Source organism: Zonotrichia albicollis, chromosome 11 (assembly GCF_047830755.1).
Source record: "Zonotrichia albicollis isolate bZonAlb1 chromosome 11, bZonAlb1.hap1, whole genome shotgun sequence".
Classification (NCBI taxonomy): Eukaryota; Metazoa; Chordata; class Aves; order Passeriformes; family Passerellidae; genus Zonotrichia; species Zonotrichia albicollis.
The window spans coordinates 8,227,754-8,246,979 of NC_133829.1; the positions used below are offsets into that span (position 1 = coordinate 8,227,754).

The 19,226-nt window shown below is 47.2% G+C and overlaps 1 protein-coding gene across 1 annotated transcript; it reads left to right on the plus strand.

The window, feature by feature from the left end:
* Window positions 1–199: 199 nt before the first annotated feature.
* FAH (fumarylacetoacetate hydrolase) lies at window positions 200–17,428 on the plus strand. The gene is made up of 14 exons (XM_005483419.4): window positions 200–400; window positions 2,604–2,714; window positions 3,328–3,449; window positions 4,429–4,478; window positions 6,288–6,378; window positions 6,910–7,007; window positions 7,266–7,318; window positions 8,677–8,776; window positions 9,503–9,633; window positions 10,372–10,447; window positions 10,973–11,019; window positions 12,336–12,437; window positions 13,430–13,547; window positions 17,212–17,428. The coding sequence occupies exons 1-14, from the start codon at window positions 209–211 to the stop codon at window positions 17,289–17,291; spliced, it is 1,371 nt and encodes a 456-aa protein (XP_005483476.4). The 5' UTR covers window positions 200–208; the 3' UTR covers window positions 17,292–17,428.
* Window positions 17,429–19,226: the final 1,798 nt, after the last annotated feature.

The following is a 19,226-nucleotide window of genomic DNA, read 5'->3' on the forward strand; positions in this document are numbered from 1 at the left end:
CACATCTGCACATCTAAATACCCCCAGGGCAGTACCTGTGAGGAGAGGACCCCCCTTCACCAGGGTCACTGCCTGGCTGGGAGCAGCTCCCAGCTGCTGACTCAGGCCAACCCCTGGCACTGATTAACCACTGCCAGGGCCCGGGCAGGGGGTGGGATGGCCACGGAGCAGGGATTGGTTTGTGCCTGAGGACAGAGGGTGGGATTTGATGCTCCTCTGCTCCGGGTTGCAGCACCTGGAGAGGATCTTCCTCCGAGGAAGGTGTGAAGCACCTGGGAGGTGGGAGCTGTGTGTAAGCAGGGGCTGCTCAGGGATCAGCATGTCTTTCATCCAGGTAGACAAGGACTCAGATTTTCCTCTCCAAAACCTCCCCTATGGGGTTTTCTCCACGAAGGAGGAGGTGAGTAACAGCAAACTTTGTTCTTGGGATGTTGTAATTGTTCCAGGGCTATGGGAGAGCAGAATTTCCCAGCAATGTGGGATAAAGGGAGATTTCCCAGCCTGAGACACTCATGGGCTTCCTGACCTGATGGCAAAGCTGTTGACACAATAGTTGACACATTGTCTGTTTCCTTAGTGTGGTTATTTTGATTACAGCTTCTTTGAAACTGCACAAAAGAAATCAGAAGTGGTAATACTGATGAGAAATACTTTGGCTAATATGTACAGTAGCTCTTGTGTGGTTTTGATAATTTCTGTGACATCATTTACTCTGTGTTTGACCCTTCCACTCCCTATGTAGAGGCACAGTACATTTCACACTCCATTTTTTAATTTTTAACTTGGTCTTTCATTCTCTTCACACCGTGACCCTTAAGAAACCCCATTAACTACTGCTCTTGAGGAGTTTTGCTGGTGGCTGCCAAAGCATTAAACCAGGACACCAAATATGTGTTTTACCTGTTTTTGCAGCTGACCCATTGTGTTCTATTGGATGTATGTTTATGTAATGCTGCATTAAGTGTGTGCAAATGTGTCATGTTTAAAGCTGGGCCCAAAGCCTGCCAGCTGAGCCAGCTCCAGGCCTTCTATTTTATAATGATCACATAAGAAAACATGACTCAACCTTTCTACCAAGGAGGTAGCTCTCAATTCCCAATTTTCATGCGAACTGAGCCCAGCTAGGCTGAACCTCACACCTCTGAGTGCCTGACAGGATGGAGCTCCTGGAGAAAGGAAAACTAGCCAAGAGCTGCTTGTCAGAAGGAAAAAGTGGAGAATTTATTTGTCATTGCTTATGGAAACTTCATCATTATCTTCTGGTTTCTGCTAGTTATCCATGTAGGTTAAAAAAAATAAAATAACCTGAAGATTGTGTTTTCTGAAGTGGTATTTTCTGAAGATAAAATGAGATGGTGTGTTTAATCTATTCCAAGATGTGCATGCTGTTATCTAGCAAGTTTGGATTATTTTTCTGCCTTCCTCAGTAACTGTTCTCTGAAAAAGACATCTTCACTCAAACCCTGAGAAATGACAGGCAAGACTTACAGAAATTATTTAGGAGAACAATGTTCTGACGGTAGCTGAATGTTTTAATCATTTCAGGCTAAAACAATTGGTGTCATTCCTGACTATCCCAGTTACAAATTAACCTGACATGACCTTTAGTTTTTTTCTGCAGGAATGTTTGCTGAATAAGTGCCTACTACCACATTTGGAATCTTGTTTGGAAATTAAAGGTTGAAAAATAGGTTTAATAGCATGCATCTTTGAAGATGGTTATTTTGGTGAGCTGCTTTTCAGAGTGGCTGTAATAGCTTGTCTCTCTTTGCCCAGAGACACAATGATGGAGGCTGTGGTGTGTTTCTGCCCCGTGCAGCTGCCCTGGGTCTGTCGCCGCTGGCTCCGCACGGCCCGGGCCATGAACAGGAGCTTTGTCTCCTGGGCTGCATCTGTGCCATTTCCCATGTGTGGGATGCTGTTCCTGCAGCCAGGATCCAGCCTGGGCTCGGTGTGCTGCTCCTGAGCTCCTGGTGTGCTGTGAGGATGGATGGTGCAGGGTAGGGCAGCCTCGTCCAGCGAGGCACAGAAACCATGTGACTGGGCATGGTGTGTCCCCTGGCACCCCCAGAGCACCCTCAGTCCTCTGGGGAGGAGCTGGGCTGCAGAAATGGCTGTTTCTCCAATGGCATGCCCACAGGGATGGAATTCACCCTGCCCATGTCCTCTCTATGCCTCTGTTCCCCACTGGCAGGAGGAGCAGGAGTGTTTTCCCTCTTCCCAGCATACTGCAGATGTATGGGCTTATTCTGCAATGCTTGTCGTTAATGAGGGGTGTTAATGAGCGCGTCAGCCTCCTTCTAGGGGAAAGAGGGCAGGAAGAGAAACCTCTGCTTGTTGTGCTATTCTTTCCCCAAAAGATGGGGATGAGGCTCTTTTCCACCCTCAAGGTCTGCAGGGAGTCTGCAGAGATGCTCTGCCCATAGGGCTTAACCTTTTTCAGCAGCCAGACTCAGACGGCTCTTGAAGGTTCATTGCTGTGGTACCAGACCATTGTCCTGGACTCTCTGTGGTCACTGTCTCCCCCTACGCCCTCTTTGGGGCATTTTTGGCTACAAGCATAAACTTTTCCTCTCTTCCCCCCTCCTCTTGCTGCTTTGCAGCCTCGGCACAGGATTGGGGTAGCTATTGGGGACCAGATTTTGGATCTCAGCATCATCAAACACCTTTTCAATGGACCAGCTCTTGCCAAACACCAGCACGTCTTTGACCAGGTATTTATCAGAGTCTGTTCTAATTTCCACAAGCATTTAACAAATATTCCATAAGGCACTTTGGCAGCTTGTGGTGAGAAGATAAAGAACATGAACTGGAAATATGTTGTCAGGCAGGTTCTGGTAGAGCAAAAACCATCACAGGTGTGACAGCAAGGACAGCAGGGGCATTGGGGGGTCCAAAGGTCATTTTCCAGGAAAGAGTCATCATCCTTTGGTAATGCAGATGTCTGAAGCCTAAATGTTAATTCACTCCTGCTTATGCCCTCAGCACTCGATGGGTGGGGTATTAATGACAGGGAGGTTGTGTAAAGGATAAATATGAAAAACCTCTGTCTAGAGCTGGCTGAGATATCAAATCCAGCAGGGCCTGCAGTGGTGTGTAAGGATGGGTGATGCCAGCATGCAGCAGGTCCTGCTGCAGAGGACTTGTGGGGTGTGATGGGGATGTGGGCAGCCATGGGCAGGGGATGGGTGCTCTGGGCAGCCACAGCCCCATAACCCCGGGCACGGGCATCCAGCACTGGGATGGGAGTGTGGGACATCTTCCTGCAGTGAAGGATAAGTAAAATGTGATTTTTTCTCTGTCCCTGCCCCTGTGTGTCACTGCCAGCCCACCCTGAATGCCTTCATGGGGCTGGGCTGGCCGGCGTGGAGCGAGGCCAGGGCGCTGCTGCAGAAGCTGCTGTCAGCTGCAGAGCCCACCCTGAGGGACAACACGGAGCTGAGGAGGAGGTGAGGGAGCAGACAGTGGCACGGGGAGGTGGCAGCTGTGCCCTGTGTCACCTGAGTGACAGCACACCAAAACCAACACTCTGACGTGGCCACCTGCGTGGGAATGAACTGGGGTTTGGGCACATCCAGTGCTTCCTTCTCTTAATTACCCAAAGATTAATCTCTGATTAATCCCGTGACTGCCCGCAGATCCAGGGTGTCACCCTGCTCCTGGGAACAGCCAGCTCTGCCCTGGGTGTGTCCAGAGCTGCTGCTGCTGCCTCTCTGTGGGGCTGGGCTGGTGCTCTGGCCACCCCACTCCTTCCATGCAGATATGGTTCAAGGGTCTCCACCTCTCCCACCTGCCTGTCACACCTGGAGCAGGAAAGGGACATCCCCAGTTTGTCCTCAGTGACTTTGCTACTTGACTTTGCTAAAACTGAGCATGTGGTCACAAATTGGCTTCAGCTTTGGGGCTGTGCAGTGGTGTAGGGACAGGAGACTCTGCTCTGTTCTGTGCTGATGGAAAATGTGGGTGTCCATCAAGCCCACACCTCTCCTTTTGATGCTTTAGGCACCACAATACCTGCCCTGGCAGTGAGCAGGAATTGTTCCTCCCTGTCCTGCCAGAATTAGGCAGGATTTAGGATTTTAGGGGTTGAGCTGCTGCTTGCCACATGAGCAGGGCCAGCAGTTGGAATCAGACCCTCAAGAGCCATGAGCTCATCCTTCCTACGCAGCAGAGGCAGTGCTGTCCTGGGCAGGGCTTTGGGATTTCTCTGTGCCCCTCGGGAATCCAGGGCTGCCCCCTTCTCACTCAGCCCCTGGCAGCTGCTTCCAGGAACAGCAGCCTGGGCAGTCACCAGCTTTTCTGCCAGTTTATTATTTTTTAGTTTTTTTGCAAACTAAATTAAGGAAGGAACTGGGAGAGCAAGTCCCCCTTCTTAGGGATGGGAGCTGCAAGTTTTCCGAGATCTGAAGGCATCATTTTTCATTTCAGGGCATTTGTGCCTCAAGCTGCTGTGACGATGCACCTGCCTGCGCACATTGGTGAGTGTGGGGGCAGCCAGGGGCTCCTGGGCACTGCCCTGAGCTCCCACAGGAGCAGCTGCTTCATTTCCAGCTGCCCCAGACAGACACATCACAGCTGTGACAGGGAATGGGCTCTGCAGCAGCCACAAGGAGATTATTGCACATAATGAAAGCTAGGTGCTGTCTGTGGCACAAGAATAAAAGCCTGGGGAAGCTCAATAGCAGCCAGAGCACTCCTGGATGCAATTTCCACTAAATCAGTGGTGTCTGGTGGTACATAACTCCTATCATCAGCTTGGCATCACCACAGGCCTTTGTGACTAGAGCCAGGAAAGAAACACTTGTTCAGTTTCCAACAATTTCCCCTTTTGCCATCAGAAAATATTTCAGATGTTGCAAAGTTTCCAAGGCAGATATTCTGGCACAGCCTCATGAACAAGTCTGAGTTTCCACTCTGCATCCCAGATCTTGCCTCCACTCCCAGGAGGACTGCTTTGGGATTCCTATATTCATATGGACACATGAACATTTCCTGATTTTAGCAGGAGTTTGTGTTTGGACCCAAACCAACCTGACCAAAGTCACTTGACGGCATGACCTGCGCAGGAACAGGGATGTGAACTTGCTCATCTTCTATTCAAGCTCTGTTTTGCCTTCCTGGGGGCACAGCCCTGGCTTGGGACAAAGTCTAGCCTGTCCTAGAGGAACCATGGGGAGTTCCTGGAAATAGTTTCATGTTGAACATGCCCTGTCAGACAATTGCTGGTTCCTGGCTCCCACGGCTACTGGGAATGGACTGCCCTGGTGTGACTGAGCTGCATCCCACAGAAATGAGGCATATTCAGGATTCCCTAAATATACCCACAGCCCTTAGGTGCAGCTCTGTCCTGTGTGTGGTTCCTGCCTCTCCTGGCTGGCTGGGTCCCCCTCTGGGAGGCTGAACTGCAGGGGATAACTCACTGCTGGATGCACCTGGAGCTCCCTGATCAAGATTATGCAAATACAGCCTCCCAGACGGTGTTTTCCCCTCATTGCTGTGTTTTCCCGTGGCTCAGGAGTGGGAGCTGTTTGCAGGGATGGCAGCAGAGGGCAGCAGATGTCCTGAGTATCGCCCGGGTCCCTGCGCTGCTACCGCCGGCTGCAGGGAAAGCAGCGGGAATTGCTTCACTATGGAAAGGGGGCTGCTGCTTTATGTCCTGCCTTTCCCCTCCTCTACTCTACTGGGGATTTAAAAAATAAAAAAGCCATTTTTGTCTGCATAATGTATAGGTGAACCGTTAATCACCCCTTTATGCTATCACTGACATCCCCGAGTGTGACAGTGCTCACAGGGGTCCGAGGATGAGGGAAGAGATGAGGATCTGACTCCATGTTTCAGAAGGCTTGATTTATTATTTTATGATATATATTACATTAAAACTATACTGAAAGAATAGAAGAAAGGATTTCCTCAGAAGGCTAGCTAAGAATAGAACAGGAAAGAATGATAACAAAGGTTATGGCTCGGACTCTCTGTCCAAGCCAGCTGACTGTGATTGGCCATTAATTAGAAACAACTAACGTGGGTTAATCACAGATCTACCTGTTGCATTCCACAGCAGCAGATAACCATTATTTACATTTTGTTCCTAAGGCTTCTCAGCTTCTCAGGAGGAAAAATCTTTGAAAAAAAGATTTTTCATAAAAGATGTCTGTGACACCCGAGCACTCCCGCTGTCTCCTTCTCTGCTCCCTCCATCCCTGGCAGTGGGTGAGGTGCTTCAGCCCCCACAGGTGAGGGCCTTGGCTGCCACTGATCCCTGTTTTATGGCTTCTTTCCCCATGCAGGAGATTACACTGACTTCTATTCCTCGCGCCAGCATGCCACAAACGTTGGGATCATGTTCAGGGGGAAGGAGAATGCTCTGATGCCGAACTGGTGGGTGCCTTGGATTGTTCCCTAGTGCAGCATTATTTTGCAGGCTTATCCTTACATATGTAAGATGTTTTAAAGGTCTGAGTAGTTTTTCAGGATCACACTGGTTTCAGTTCATAGCAGATGAGAAGCAGTGTTGTCCAGGGTTCAATATCAGAACCAAATTCTACACATCCCCAGCCTCAGCTGAATCTGCACTGCCCTTCATTGCAGGGGCCACACCAGTTACTGTGCAGCCCCCCAGTTCAAAGACAGATATACCTAAAAAATTAGGTTTTGCTGAGTGACAAGAGAGCAGAATTTAAGATCCAAGAAATTAATTGGAGCAGTGGCACAGCAGTGCACTAAGACTGCAGCAAGGCTTTGTTATTATATTATATTTAGCTTCCATCCTTATATCAGAGTAATGTGCTGAGGTCTGTGCACATGCATGCAGAGCTCCTTCCTTCTCCTTGTACCCCACACTCCCGTGGTGCTTCCACCCCAAAAGCTGCTCTGGCACCCAGCTAACCCAGGCCTGTGCTCTTTCTCAAGGCTGCATTTACCTGTGGGTTACCACGGCCGGGCATCGTCTGTTGTGGTGTCTGGGACGCCCATCAGGAGACCTGTGGGACAAACAAAACCTGACAATGGTGAGTTCTGGGGGCATTTTAATCTGGATTCTTATTTCTTTTATCCTGTAATTTAGCTCCACATCATAGAGTAGTGGAGTGGAGGGGTCTGGGATGCCTTGCCTAAAGCCTAGCCTGGGGTCAGGGCAAGAGAAAACCCTGGTTTAAGTCCATTTTCTGTTCCTTGCCAAGCAGCACCAGCTGCTGTTTCTTTTTGGCCATTATTTCTATTTCCCTAGCTGCCTCCCTTTTGTGATATATTCTTGCTTCTACCCACAGATAAACCTCCAGTGTTTGGTGCTTGTAAGCGTCTGGATATCGAGTTAGAAATGGTGAGAGGCTTTTTTCTCCTTATGACTTCAAATATATTAAAACAGGGAAGAAAGGGTGGATTTAGCTTCTTCTAAATTGAATGTCCCGTATTTACAGTCCTGTGTTCCTCTCTGAGCTGTCAGTGCTGCAGGCAGTAAGGATTTCTGTGGCACAAACCTTTGCTTTGGGTGAGGAGCAGGGTGCCTTAGCTCACTGGGAGGTTTGCTCACACAGCTCTCAGGCTGGAAAAAGCTCACCTGGCCAAAGCTGAGCACCAGTGGTGCAGTCAGGCAGCAGAATTCTTTTCCACAGCCACCACAGCCCATTTCCTGGTCAGCAGTTACCTCTGAAGCCAGGATCCATCAATGGACACTGGGGTTTGCAGTCCAGGCTGTCTGCACCTTGTGCTGGAGCAGAGGAAACCCTGAGTTCTTGGCAGTGGGATTCAAACTCCTGATTTTCCTGCCTGGAAAGTAAAAACCTGTGCTGTGGGTGTTGTAAAAAAACATGGTGGGAAGGCACATCATGCTGTGGCTTAGTGTGGTCCAGAAGGGAGGGTTCCATGGGATTCTATTAAGATTTATATCATTTTAATAGCTTATATAATTTTTGTATGTTTTATTCCCAATCCCTTTTTAAAAAGTACTGGAAGAAGTGTAATATTGATGGAAATGGTTATAAAAATGTGGTGAAACTCTTTAATGCTGTCAGGGGAGATGCAGCCCCACAAAGTGGGGTTCCCAAGGCGCTGCCATGGCTCTGCCTTCCAGCCTGAGCTCTGCTGCTGGCTGCTGCAAGAACAGAAGGGAAAACTTCCACATTGTAGACAGAAAGAGACAGCTGAGTTTTCCTATAAAATCCTCTGCATGTGCAGGCTGTGGTTTTCTAAGGGAATGAGTGCAGGCACCCAGTTCATGGCCTGCTTTACTTGGTGGGCACATTTCTCCACCTGTTTTTCCCCACTGTCTCATCAGGCTCCAGCCACATTCAGCATCCCCCTGGATGACTTTAAACTCCTTCCTGTTCCCTGTCTGCAGCAATCAGCCCTTCAGTGGGCAAACCTGTTCTGCATCCGGCCTCCAATTAGGAGGGACCATTTTTTCCTCCTGCGTTTTGACAACATCGTGCCCTTGTTTAATTCCTGTCTCTTAGCAACACAGAGCTCTTAAGTAATTCAAGCCTGCCAGCTTCATGGAGGGGAAGAAAAGGGGAGCAGGCCATGGGTTTTGTCCAAATGTGTGTGGGAAATGGTGCAAAACTCATCCTGTCCAGCCTCTGTTGCTGCAGTTCCATAATTCTCTGTGCAGTAAAAATTTCTAACTCCAAAAACATAATCAACACATTGCTTTTTTATTTTTTTATTTATTTTTTATTTCAGGCGTTCTTTGTAGGTCCTGGAAACAAGTTTGGGGAGCCCATTCCCATCAGCAGGGCCCAGGAGCACATCTTTGGGATGGTGCTGATGAACGACTGGAGCGGTGAGCGCAGCACCACGGGAAACCCCAGAGAGGCACAAATTCCATATTCTGATAGCAGAACTGAGCACTGAAAACACTGGTGCCACTGAAAGGGGAGAAAATGAAGTGTTGCCTGTATCAATTCATCTTTGATCAATTAGTAGAACCAGAAACTGATGCCTAATGAAGATTTATTTACTTCTGAAAGGGCTAATTTCAGTCTAGTTCCTTCCGGGCAGGGATGGAGGAGTCATAACAATGGTGATATCAAGGATGGTGATTGATTTCAGTGTAAGGAAAAGGAAGTTTGGCAATCACAAATCCCTCAGTCTCTGCAAAGATTTAACTTGTTGAAATTATCCCTATGGCTGGCAAAGACCATTAGCTGGGTATAAAAGGACTATTATAAATTTATTTGTATAATTTATATATTATTAATTATATATAATAAATTTTATATATATTTATTATAAATATTATAAATTATAAAAAATTAAAGTAGGGGTAAAAATACTGGTTATATGGGGATGATCTGGTTTGTTTTACTCATTGCTGATTTATCATCCTAATCTAGCTGATCTAAGAAAATTGGGTTGAAAATGGATGGATTTAAATTAGGATTTGAGCACAACAGCTGGAAATGGCTGGGGGTAGCAATTTCAATTCATGTTACTCTTTCATTGGTCTGATGGATGTGCAATTGCCAGGATATATTTACCTGCATTGCTTTGAATGTTCTTTTCCCAGCCCGTGACATCCAGAAGTGGGAATATGTTCCTCTGGGTCCCTTCCTGAGCAAAAGCCTTGGCACAACCATCTCTCCCTGGGTTGTCACCATGGAAGCTCTCATGCCATTTGTGCTGCCAAACCCCGTGCAGGTCAGCAAGAGAAAAGGTTGAAATAAAGGAAAAGCAGTGCTGGGAAAATGTCAGCAGAGCTGGAAGGTGGCATCAGCAGAAATCACTGAGCTGCCTCCATGCCAAGGATTGTCTCCATGGAATTCACAGCTGGGATTCTGCTTCTGAGCAGATGAAGGCAACCAGGGCCCTCTGAGTCCAAGTGCATTGATGTCACTGGCCCTGGCACGTGTTGTGCTGTCATTCTGCTTGAGGGGGGCAGAAAAATCATCTTTAAAACACCTGGAAAATAAACTAATCAGAGCTTCTTCTGGGTCTTTGGTAGCAGCAAGTGGCGGAGAGAGGCTGGAGTCAAGCCAGAGCACTTTGTTCAAGCATTTCCAGTTGTCTGCATTGTGCAGGTGGTTAAAACTGGAATAGATAACAGAGTCTTGCAGAGACCTCACCATCTTTGTGCAGGCAGAGAGCAAAGGAGTGCTGGCACTCTGTTTGTGCTGGATTAACATCCACAATGAAATGATGGGCATGGCTTTTGCAAACCTTGTGCAGAAAAAGGAATTGGATTACATGGATATCATGTCTGTTCAGAAAGATCTTTAAAGGTGTGTGCATGAGACCAAAGAAAAGTGATAATCTGAGCAGCAAGAATGGTGAAGTGAACGGGTTGTGCAGCACAGGCTGGGTACACCAACACTCACTGGAATGTCTTGTGGATTGTTAAATTCCTTTTGGTTTATGATGTGTTTGATGTTCCTTTAGGATCCCAAGCCGCTGCCCTACCTTCAGGATAAAGAGCCCTACACTTTTGACATCAAGCTCTTTGTTGCCATTAAAGGTATGGCAAAGCTGAGTGGGTTGCAAAGCTGCGGTTGCCAATTAAATTTTGTGTGCTCCTTCTTCTTCTGCTTTGCCCAGGGAAAGGGGCAGAGCTGCTCTGCTCCCTGCTGGCTGTGCAGCACTGTGCCAGGCAGGGAGTGCTCCCCTTGAGGGTCCCTGAGGGGCCTCCCTGCACAGCCAGGGCTCACCAGGGCATGGAATCAGCAGATTTTGGGGGATCCAGATGTTAACCCAGCTCAGCCCCCTCCCTAGGGCCCTGCTGACCACTTGGTCCAGGTGTTTCTCCCACAGGAGAGCAGAGGGTGGGAAATGGGCAGCTTGATGCTGCTCCAGTGCAACCCACACACTTGTTTTCTATGAAATCCCAGTCTTCATAGCAATAGAAAATGTTATTACTGCTCTCTCATTAGGGATTACAGTGATAAAAGAAGTCTCCATTCATCTGTAAAATAAAAAGACTCCGACATCATTCATCCAACACAAACAAATTGCTTCTCTCTTTTTTATCCTTTATTTTCTGCAGGAGAAGGAATGAGCACGCCAGCTACTATATGCAGATCCAATTTCAAGGTAAGGCTCCAGTATCTTTTGTTTATTTGCAATCTTGCTGATGCCATCAGCTCCAGCCCAGGCAATTTCAAACCCTGCTTTTTGCATTAGACTCATAGAACAGGATCATAGAACCACTAAGGTTGGAAAAGACCTCCAAGATCATTGAGTCCGAATATGAGCCCAGGACTGCCAAGCCCATGACTAAACCACATCCCTCACACCCACACACCTTTTGAACACGTCCAGGTATGGTGAATCCACCACCTCCCTGAGCAGTCCAAAATTTTCTAAAAATGAAAAACATTTTTGAAAGATGAAATTAAGATGGTGATGGTTCCCCCCTGTGAGGTGGGAACACCTGAATACTTGGTGAAGGGGGCAGCTCTGCCTGCTGCTCACTTTGGGGTGCTCAGAGCATCCTAAGCTCTGTGCATTTGGCAGGTAATTGTCTCTTGCAATGCAGCTCTGCAGCCACAGCTCTGATTTGGATGCCACTCACTGCTGCCAGCCTGAGCCTGGGTCTGCCCCATCCCCTCTGTGGCTCTGCCTCCACCCCCTGATTGAAACCAGGAGATTTATGTGCCAGCTGCAGCAGTTCTCAATCCATTTCATATTCACATTTGGCTCTTTGCATAGTAATTACCTTAATCAGTAAATCAGTAGTCAGCAAATCAGTAATAAGTAGATTTTTCTACAAGGCTGTTAAAATACTGGGTGTAATCATGGAGCTTGGGTCAGCAGTACTGGCCTTAGAGGGGAAGAAAAGGAAAAATTAAATCCAGCTGAAATAAGAAAAATTTTGTGACCGTGTTCACAGGGGTCTGAGGAAGAGGGAAGAGACGAGGATCTGACTCCATGTTTCAGAAGGCTTGATTTATTATTTTATTATATATATTATATTAAAACTATACTAAAAGAATAGAAGAAAGGATTTCATCAGAAGGCCAGCTAAGAATAGAAAAAGAAAGAATGAATAACAAGGGTTTGTGGCTCGGACAGAGAGTCCGAGCCAGCTGACTGTGATTGGCCATTAATTAGAAACAACCACATGAGACCAATCACAGATGCACCTGTTGCATTCCACAGCAGCAGATAATCAATGTTTACATTTTGTTCCTGAGGCCTCTCAGCTTCTCAGGAGATGAAAATACTAAAGAAAGGATTTTTCATAAAAGATGTCTGTGAAAAAATTTTAAGGGACTAAATTGCATGTTAAAGTGTGGGGTTTATGAATGCCATAGGCGCATGCCTCCACTCTGCACAGCCTAATGGCCACCAGAGAAGTTTGTCCTTTGTTGCCTCCTTGCTTCAGCCCCTGTTCCTCCTTCCTCCAGCACATGTACTGGACCATGAAGCAGCAGCTGGCTCATCATTCCATCAATGGCTGCAACCTCAGGCCTGGAGACCTGCTGGCCTCTGGCACCATCAGTGGACCTGTAAGTGTTGGAACCACGACAATCACTGGTCAGCAACCCAGAGCCAGCAGAGCAGGGCTTGGGGCTGAGCCCTTCCTGACCTGAGCACCACAAACCCATCTGCAGCTCTCTCCCAGGCACTCTGGGGTGCTGCTTTGGTAGCCCCAGATTCACACTGAGAAGGGGTTTGGTTTGGGTAGGGTTTCTGCTTGGCTGGTTTTATTATGTTGTTGAGTTTTGGGGTTTTGATCTCTCCTGTACTTGTTTCTCTGACTATTTTACAACAGATGCAAAATAACTTCTGTGTGGATGCATCCTCACAATCCATTTGCCCTCTATGAAATGCAGCTTTTTATTTCCGAAAAGAATGTAAAAGATGCCTGGGTATAACTTTTAGTTTCTCCAATGAAGCTGGAGCCAGCTTCACAAGCTTTTACTCCCCTTGAGCTGCCATTTGGACTGGGGCTGCAAAAAATGGGCAGCCCTCACTTTCTGAACCACCAAACACAAATCCTGTACATGCTGTCTCAAAGACAGCCTCAGGTAGGTTGTTTGCAAGCTGGGATGCCTGTAGTTCACTTTTGAGCATTTCTGAGGTGCTTTTTGAATCTTCACATTATTGTACAGCAGAAGACATTAAAGACTCACAAAGAGCTTTGCTCTTCTGAAGAACAAAATGCAATTAAAAATCTGAAAGTGATTACAGAAAAGCACTGGATTTGTAGAAATCTCCTCCACTTCTTTCCATTCTTGCTGTGGCAGACCCAAACTGCTTTTACAGGTTGAACACTATGTTAAATACACCAGATAACAGCTGTAAGCATCATTGCTAATAGCCAGCAAGAAAATAAAATGCAAAGTCAGGAAAAGGACCCAATGCATCAATGAATTAATTCAACAGCAAAACTCTGTCCTGTAGAGGTAACATTGTGTGTCTGCTCCCAGCAGCAAGAAGCTGAACAGCAGGAAAGACACTAAAACATTGTTTATTTGTTTCTGAACTCTTTCTGCAGGAGCCAGAGAGCTTTGGCTCCATGCTGGAGCTGTCCTGGAATGGCACAAAAGAAATCCCTCTCGGCAGTGGGCAGTGTCGGAAGTTCCTGCAGGATGGAGATGGAGTCATTCTGACAGGTAAGGGCTGGAGAGCTGCTCTGGCACTGCAGCAAGGACACACGGCCATGGGCTGAGCCAGCAGCACAGCCCTGGTGTGGAGCTGGGCTGTTCTGAGCACACCTGCCATGCGAGCACAGCTGTTTCCATCCTGCCTGTGAGGAGGCCAAAGCTGTGGATGGATATTTCCCTGCCATAAATGCTCTCTAGAATGGATTATTTGCTTTGCTAAGTCCCTGATGCTCTTGCTATGCCACTGTGTGAGCACCAAGGAGATGATGGAGGTAGGTTTGCCTTTATGGGTAAAAATACTCCAGGAGTAGGAGCAGTTGATCGTTGAATTGTTGAATTGTTTACACCACAGTACAACTTGGCAAATGCTAGGAAAAGTTATTTTTCAAATAGTATTTCATTTGTAACCTAGACCTATTCAGTGAAGTGTGTTGCAAATCAAGTATGAGTGAAACAGCATGGAACCTTCTGGAGCAGCTAACCAGTTCCCCTTTGAAGAGGGCTCTGCTTGAGAGCAGTTTCATGCTGAGACATGGTTTTAGTTTTCATCTTGGTAATCAAAGGATTTTATGAATTAAAATCTACCACAGTGTTTTGTGATCTAAATCCCACTCCCACTTCTTTTTAACCCAAAGCCTAGTGCAAAACAAATCGATTTTTTCCTTTCCTCTCATCTTTGGGGTGCAAATATTTGGCAAGGACAGCCATGAGAAACTTTTGTTTCAAGCCTGCAGTGTCTTTGCTGTGTGACCTGCTGGGATTTTGGGGAATGTCCTGGGGGATGTTCTGTGTCACAGCTGAGCCCCAGCCAGTGCCACCCCTGGCTCTGAGCAGCTGCGTCCTGCTGATGTGACCAGAGATGTCTGCACATGGCTCAGGCAATGGGGAAAGGCTTCACAGTGTGACTGAGGGCAGAGAAAATGTGAGTGACAAACTCCTGGGCAGCTGCCTCGTGGTGTGATGTTAATGTGTGCCTGTGAGCCTGGGCTCAACCCAACCTGGACTCCTAGGGTTTTTAACAAAACAGTTTAAAATTATAAACTGGTTTTCTCTGGGAAAAAAAACCCTAGAAAAAGTGAAGAATTTTCTGTGATTAAGAAAAAATGGATAATATGTAAATGTAAAATATATACTGGATAATATACTGTAATATATACTGTAAAATATATATAGTATATATACTATATGTTTACTATATATATAGTAAATATATAGTAAATATATGTAGTATACTATATACTATATATTTACTATATATATACTATATATATAGTATATATATATATACTATATATTTTTATATATATATAATATACATAAATAAATGTCAAATATATACTGGAATGTATATATTCCAGTTCCCTGGCAATTCCAGTGCCTCCTGCCTGGCAGCCCATCCAGTAGCCTTGAAAATCCTGTTTCTGTGAGCTGCTGCCAGTTTGACAGAGAAGTTGCTGAGACAGCTGGAGACTGAAATATTCTAGAGAGAGCCATAGGTGGTGAACCTGAGCAGTCCCCAGTGCCCCTGACACCCTCCAGCCCAGTGAGTGTCCGTGCTCAGGTGGAGCCACCTGAGGCTGCTCTCTGCAGGCTCCCACAGATGCAGGGACACTCCTGCAGCAATCCCAGGTGCCACACTGCCCTCCAGAGTGCCCAGTTTCCCTCCAGTGGCTGTGCCAGGAGCCCTAAATTAGGGTACAGTGAGTGCTGATGAACATCCCTGTGGATTGCACACTCCTATCCCTTTTGGCAAGGAGCCCCTCACAATTTGGGATGGGGAGCCAGCCTGGGGACAGATGTGACAAGCCCAGGAGCCATGCTCTGCCTGCCCAATTAACAAACTGTGTTAATTCATTAAGTACTTTGAATCCTGAATGCCTTTAATCTTTAGAGGTGGCATGATGGCATTGCTGTAGGCTGGGGAAGGCAGGGGGCAGTGCCAGGGCAGTTGTTCTGCTGGGCTGGTTCACGCTGGCAGCGTTTGTGGCTGTGGCACCAGGGCATTGCAAGGAGCTGGGGCTGTGTGGGAGCTGCTCCTGTTTATTTATTTATTTATTTATTTGTTCATTTATTGATGTATGGCAGGTCCAGGGCCTTAGGGCACCCCTGGGGCAGGGCTGGTGCTATTCCATCCCCTCCCAAGGCACTGCAAAGTGCTCAACACATCATTCCTGGTTTCCTCTTTCAGCTCTGTATTCTTACTCCCCACTTGGGACCTATTTCAGAGACTTAACACACAAAATGAGAGAAATGTATTTCTCCCAAGTGTCTCAGGGAGGGAGCACGGCAGGGGAAGGCTCCTAGTGGTGCTGGGCAGCCAAAACCCCTCAGCAGCTCCTTGGCACTCTCAGAGCTCAGGCCAGGCATGCTGGCAGACCAGGGCTGGCTCTGTTCAGTGTGCTGCTCTAAATTGTGCCTGACAGCAGGGATAACCAAACTGGACTGAAATCATCAGCTGCTGCTCAAAGGAAAGCTGGCAATGAAGCCTAATGAGGCACATGGAAGCTGGGCTGAGCCTTGCAGTGCCTTTTTCCACTGCTGCTTAGGGATGAGGATTACCTGGCAGGTACCAAGACGGTGTCTGTGGCTTTACACAAGCACTTAGAGACACCACTGGCCTTGGAAAACTTCATTTCAGCTGTGAGAGCTGCAGGGTGGGTTAGGGCTGGCAGGGTCTCTCTTTGTGCTGCAGTCACTTTGGCTGCCCTGCAGCTTGAGCCCACCCTTCCTCTTCCTCAGGGGAGTTTTCCCCTGATCTGTGCTAAGAGTGGGAATTAGGGGCCATTCTGCTGAGCTCCTCCTTGGCTTCTTGAAGGCAGATGCTTTTTATCACATGCAGGTGATGTATTCCATCAGGAAAATCCATCTCTAGCTATGAAATCAGTCCTTAAAATGCAGCATATGGCACTTGTCCTTCCTTTGATCAGCTGCTGTAGCAGAAGGCTGCAGAACAGACCTCTCAGAGGGGCCAGGCTGTGTCCCCTGCTCTGCCTGCAGCTTTGTGGTGGCTGCTGTTTGTGGAGCAGCTTGGAGGAGCTGCAGCATCCCTGTCCCAATGTCACAGGAGCAGGGACACCCAGAGCTGCCCCGTGGTCAGAGATGCTGTCACAGCCCCTGAGCTCTGCAGCACCCCTCTTATGTAACAGAGCATTAATGAGAACTTGCAGTCAGATGCTGGATTTCTCACGGAACTAAACCACTTTAGCCAGTGAAACAGCTTCTGCAAGGGTAGGAGCTGCTGTTTGAGGGGTTTAATGACTGCCTTTGTGGCTGCCAGCATCCCAACATCCCAAGAGCAGTCCTGATGCTGCAGAAAGAGAATCCAGATTTATTTGATTAATTGCAGGGCTGGGCCAGGCAGTGAATCAGTTTGCCAGGTAGATTGATGGTGCTGCAAGTTAGGTTTGAAAACAGAAATATTGCTGGCACATCTTGTTTGTTCTCTGATCAATTCACTGAACTTGCATATTGCTGTGTTTAACAGTTTGTGCTTCTTTTTTCTCATATTCCAGAGCCACTTGAACTCTTCCAGGTGCTCTTTTTTCCTGCCCTTCATTGCATATCTGAGATGTTTTCACTTGGTTTTAGTCCCTTTATGCCTTTATTCACTTTTATTCCTCACTAAACCCTGCTGTCCTCAGAGAACAAGCTGTGTCTTGTTTTCTGTCCCCAGGGTACTGCCAGGGCAACGGCTTCCGTGTGGGATTTGGCCAGTGCTCAGGAAAAATCCTTCCAGCCCTGTCCAATCCATGAGGCCTGGAGTGATGTGACAGCCAAGGAGGAATCCTCCCACCTCCACCAGTCATCCTGCTTTATTCAGATTTATTATTTTTATATGAGTGATTGTAATCTTACTCTTTTTAATTGTCAATAAATATCTTAAAGGTGAATATCGCTTTCTGGTGTGATAAGAAAAGGATTTCAATGCTGGCCTAAAATTCTCAGAATATGAATAAGGTGATTGAAATGGAAAATGAGATTCTTAACTCTTCTACCATATTAATGTTTTTTTCATAATTATAAAAAGAGGCTTTCAAGTCAGCTTAAATATTCAGAGAACTAGGCTGATGATAAGAGCTGAGATTCCATGCTGGCTTCCTTTTTCCACAGTGTTAATATGCTGGAGGTGCAACCCTGGAGCCGAGCTGCATACAGTTGTTAAAACTTGTAGACCTTCCTGAGCAAGAGTTGCATGACAGTGCCCTAAAATAATTGGCAAAATAATTGGCAATAATTTCCAAAGCAGTTTGGAAATGTGACAACCAACACTACTGAAGGCAACAGGCAGGATGTCCCTGCTCCTCCTGCCCTTACACAACCGGAGCCAGTTTCCTGCCCCAGAAAGGGCTTTGTTCCAGCCCAGAGATGGGGGACTGTGTTGGGGCACCCCTCAAAAGGTCATGGTCAGAAGATCACCCTTGTTCCTCCTGGCCTGTTTAGAGAAGGGAATTCCCTGTTTCTCTCTCACCCTGTGCACCAGCATCCCTGGGGCCGAGGAGGGAGGGGATTTCATCACTGGGGTGATCCCCAGGCACTCCCTGGTGGCAGTGACACCCTGCCACTCAATGGGGCTGTGACAAGGACACCAAGCAGGCCAAGCCCCTTCCTGCACCCCAAAAGGCATCTGGTGCCACAGCATTCCCCTGCAGCAGCCAGTAAACACAGCACATGCCACTTTCCTCAAGTGTAAAGGGCATCTGCTGTCTCCTGCTGGCCTACAAATCAATTTAACTCCATGGCCCAGTGCCAAATCACATCAATTAGAGGATATTACTGACTGGAGCAGCTCTGGAGACCGGATAATGAACTGTGGTGTAGTGCAAGGGGAACTTGTTAAATATTTGCTTGGTCCTCAAAGTGAAGAACCTGATGAGGCTGCTGGCTCCATGTGGTGACAGCAGGATGAGCCCATGCTGCTGCTTTTCCAGGCTGTCCCATTCCTGCTGGAAAGCTCTGCCAGGTATTTTTGCTGATGTGGGCTGTGAGGACATTGGATGTCATCCTGGGGAGCACCTGGGGCTGACAAGGAATGTGAACCTTATGGCCATGCGGAAGAGGAAAATGAATTTGAAATGAAAATTAAAGAAAAAAATGTGTCAGTGTATATAAATCACTGCTAATGGGGCATGTGCACTGTAATGGGCTGTCTTTCAGTGTGCCACAATAATAGTTCTTTAAAGAGCGATACTTGGAGGTTCATCCCCAAATCAAGGATGACCTGATTTGGAAAACATTGGCTCTTTGTTGTTTATAAAGGAAAAGCTATTTTGCCTTCAGGCTCTTGGAGCTGAACTAATAGGCAGATATTTATTTAATGTACTCTGACTGGATCATCAATTTATAGATGCTTTGTGCTATCTTTTGACCTCAGAGGACAATTGTGAGTTGACACCTTCCCTGTTGGATTTAGAAACAACCCATCCTGTTCCTCTGGCTTTGCTCCTGGCAGCAGCAGGAGGACACACAAAGCATTTATCCTGGAGAGAGATTTCTCTGCAGAACCAACATCCACAATGGACCTTGGTATATCTGATGTCCTGGAAGGGAAATGTGTGAGAGAGCGCTGATATTGGGGCAATGTGTCATTGGCCAGCAGCTGTGACCTTGATGCAAGACACTGCACAGCCAAGAACTGTGGTCTCAAGGCTTTCTGGGTGCAGGAATGCTTAGGGAAATGCAAATCCATAG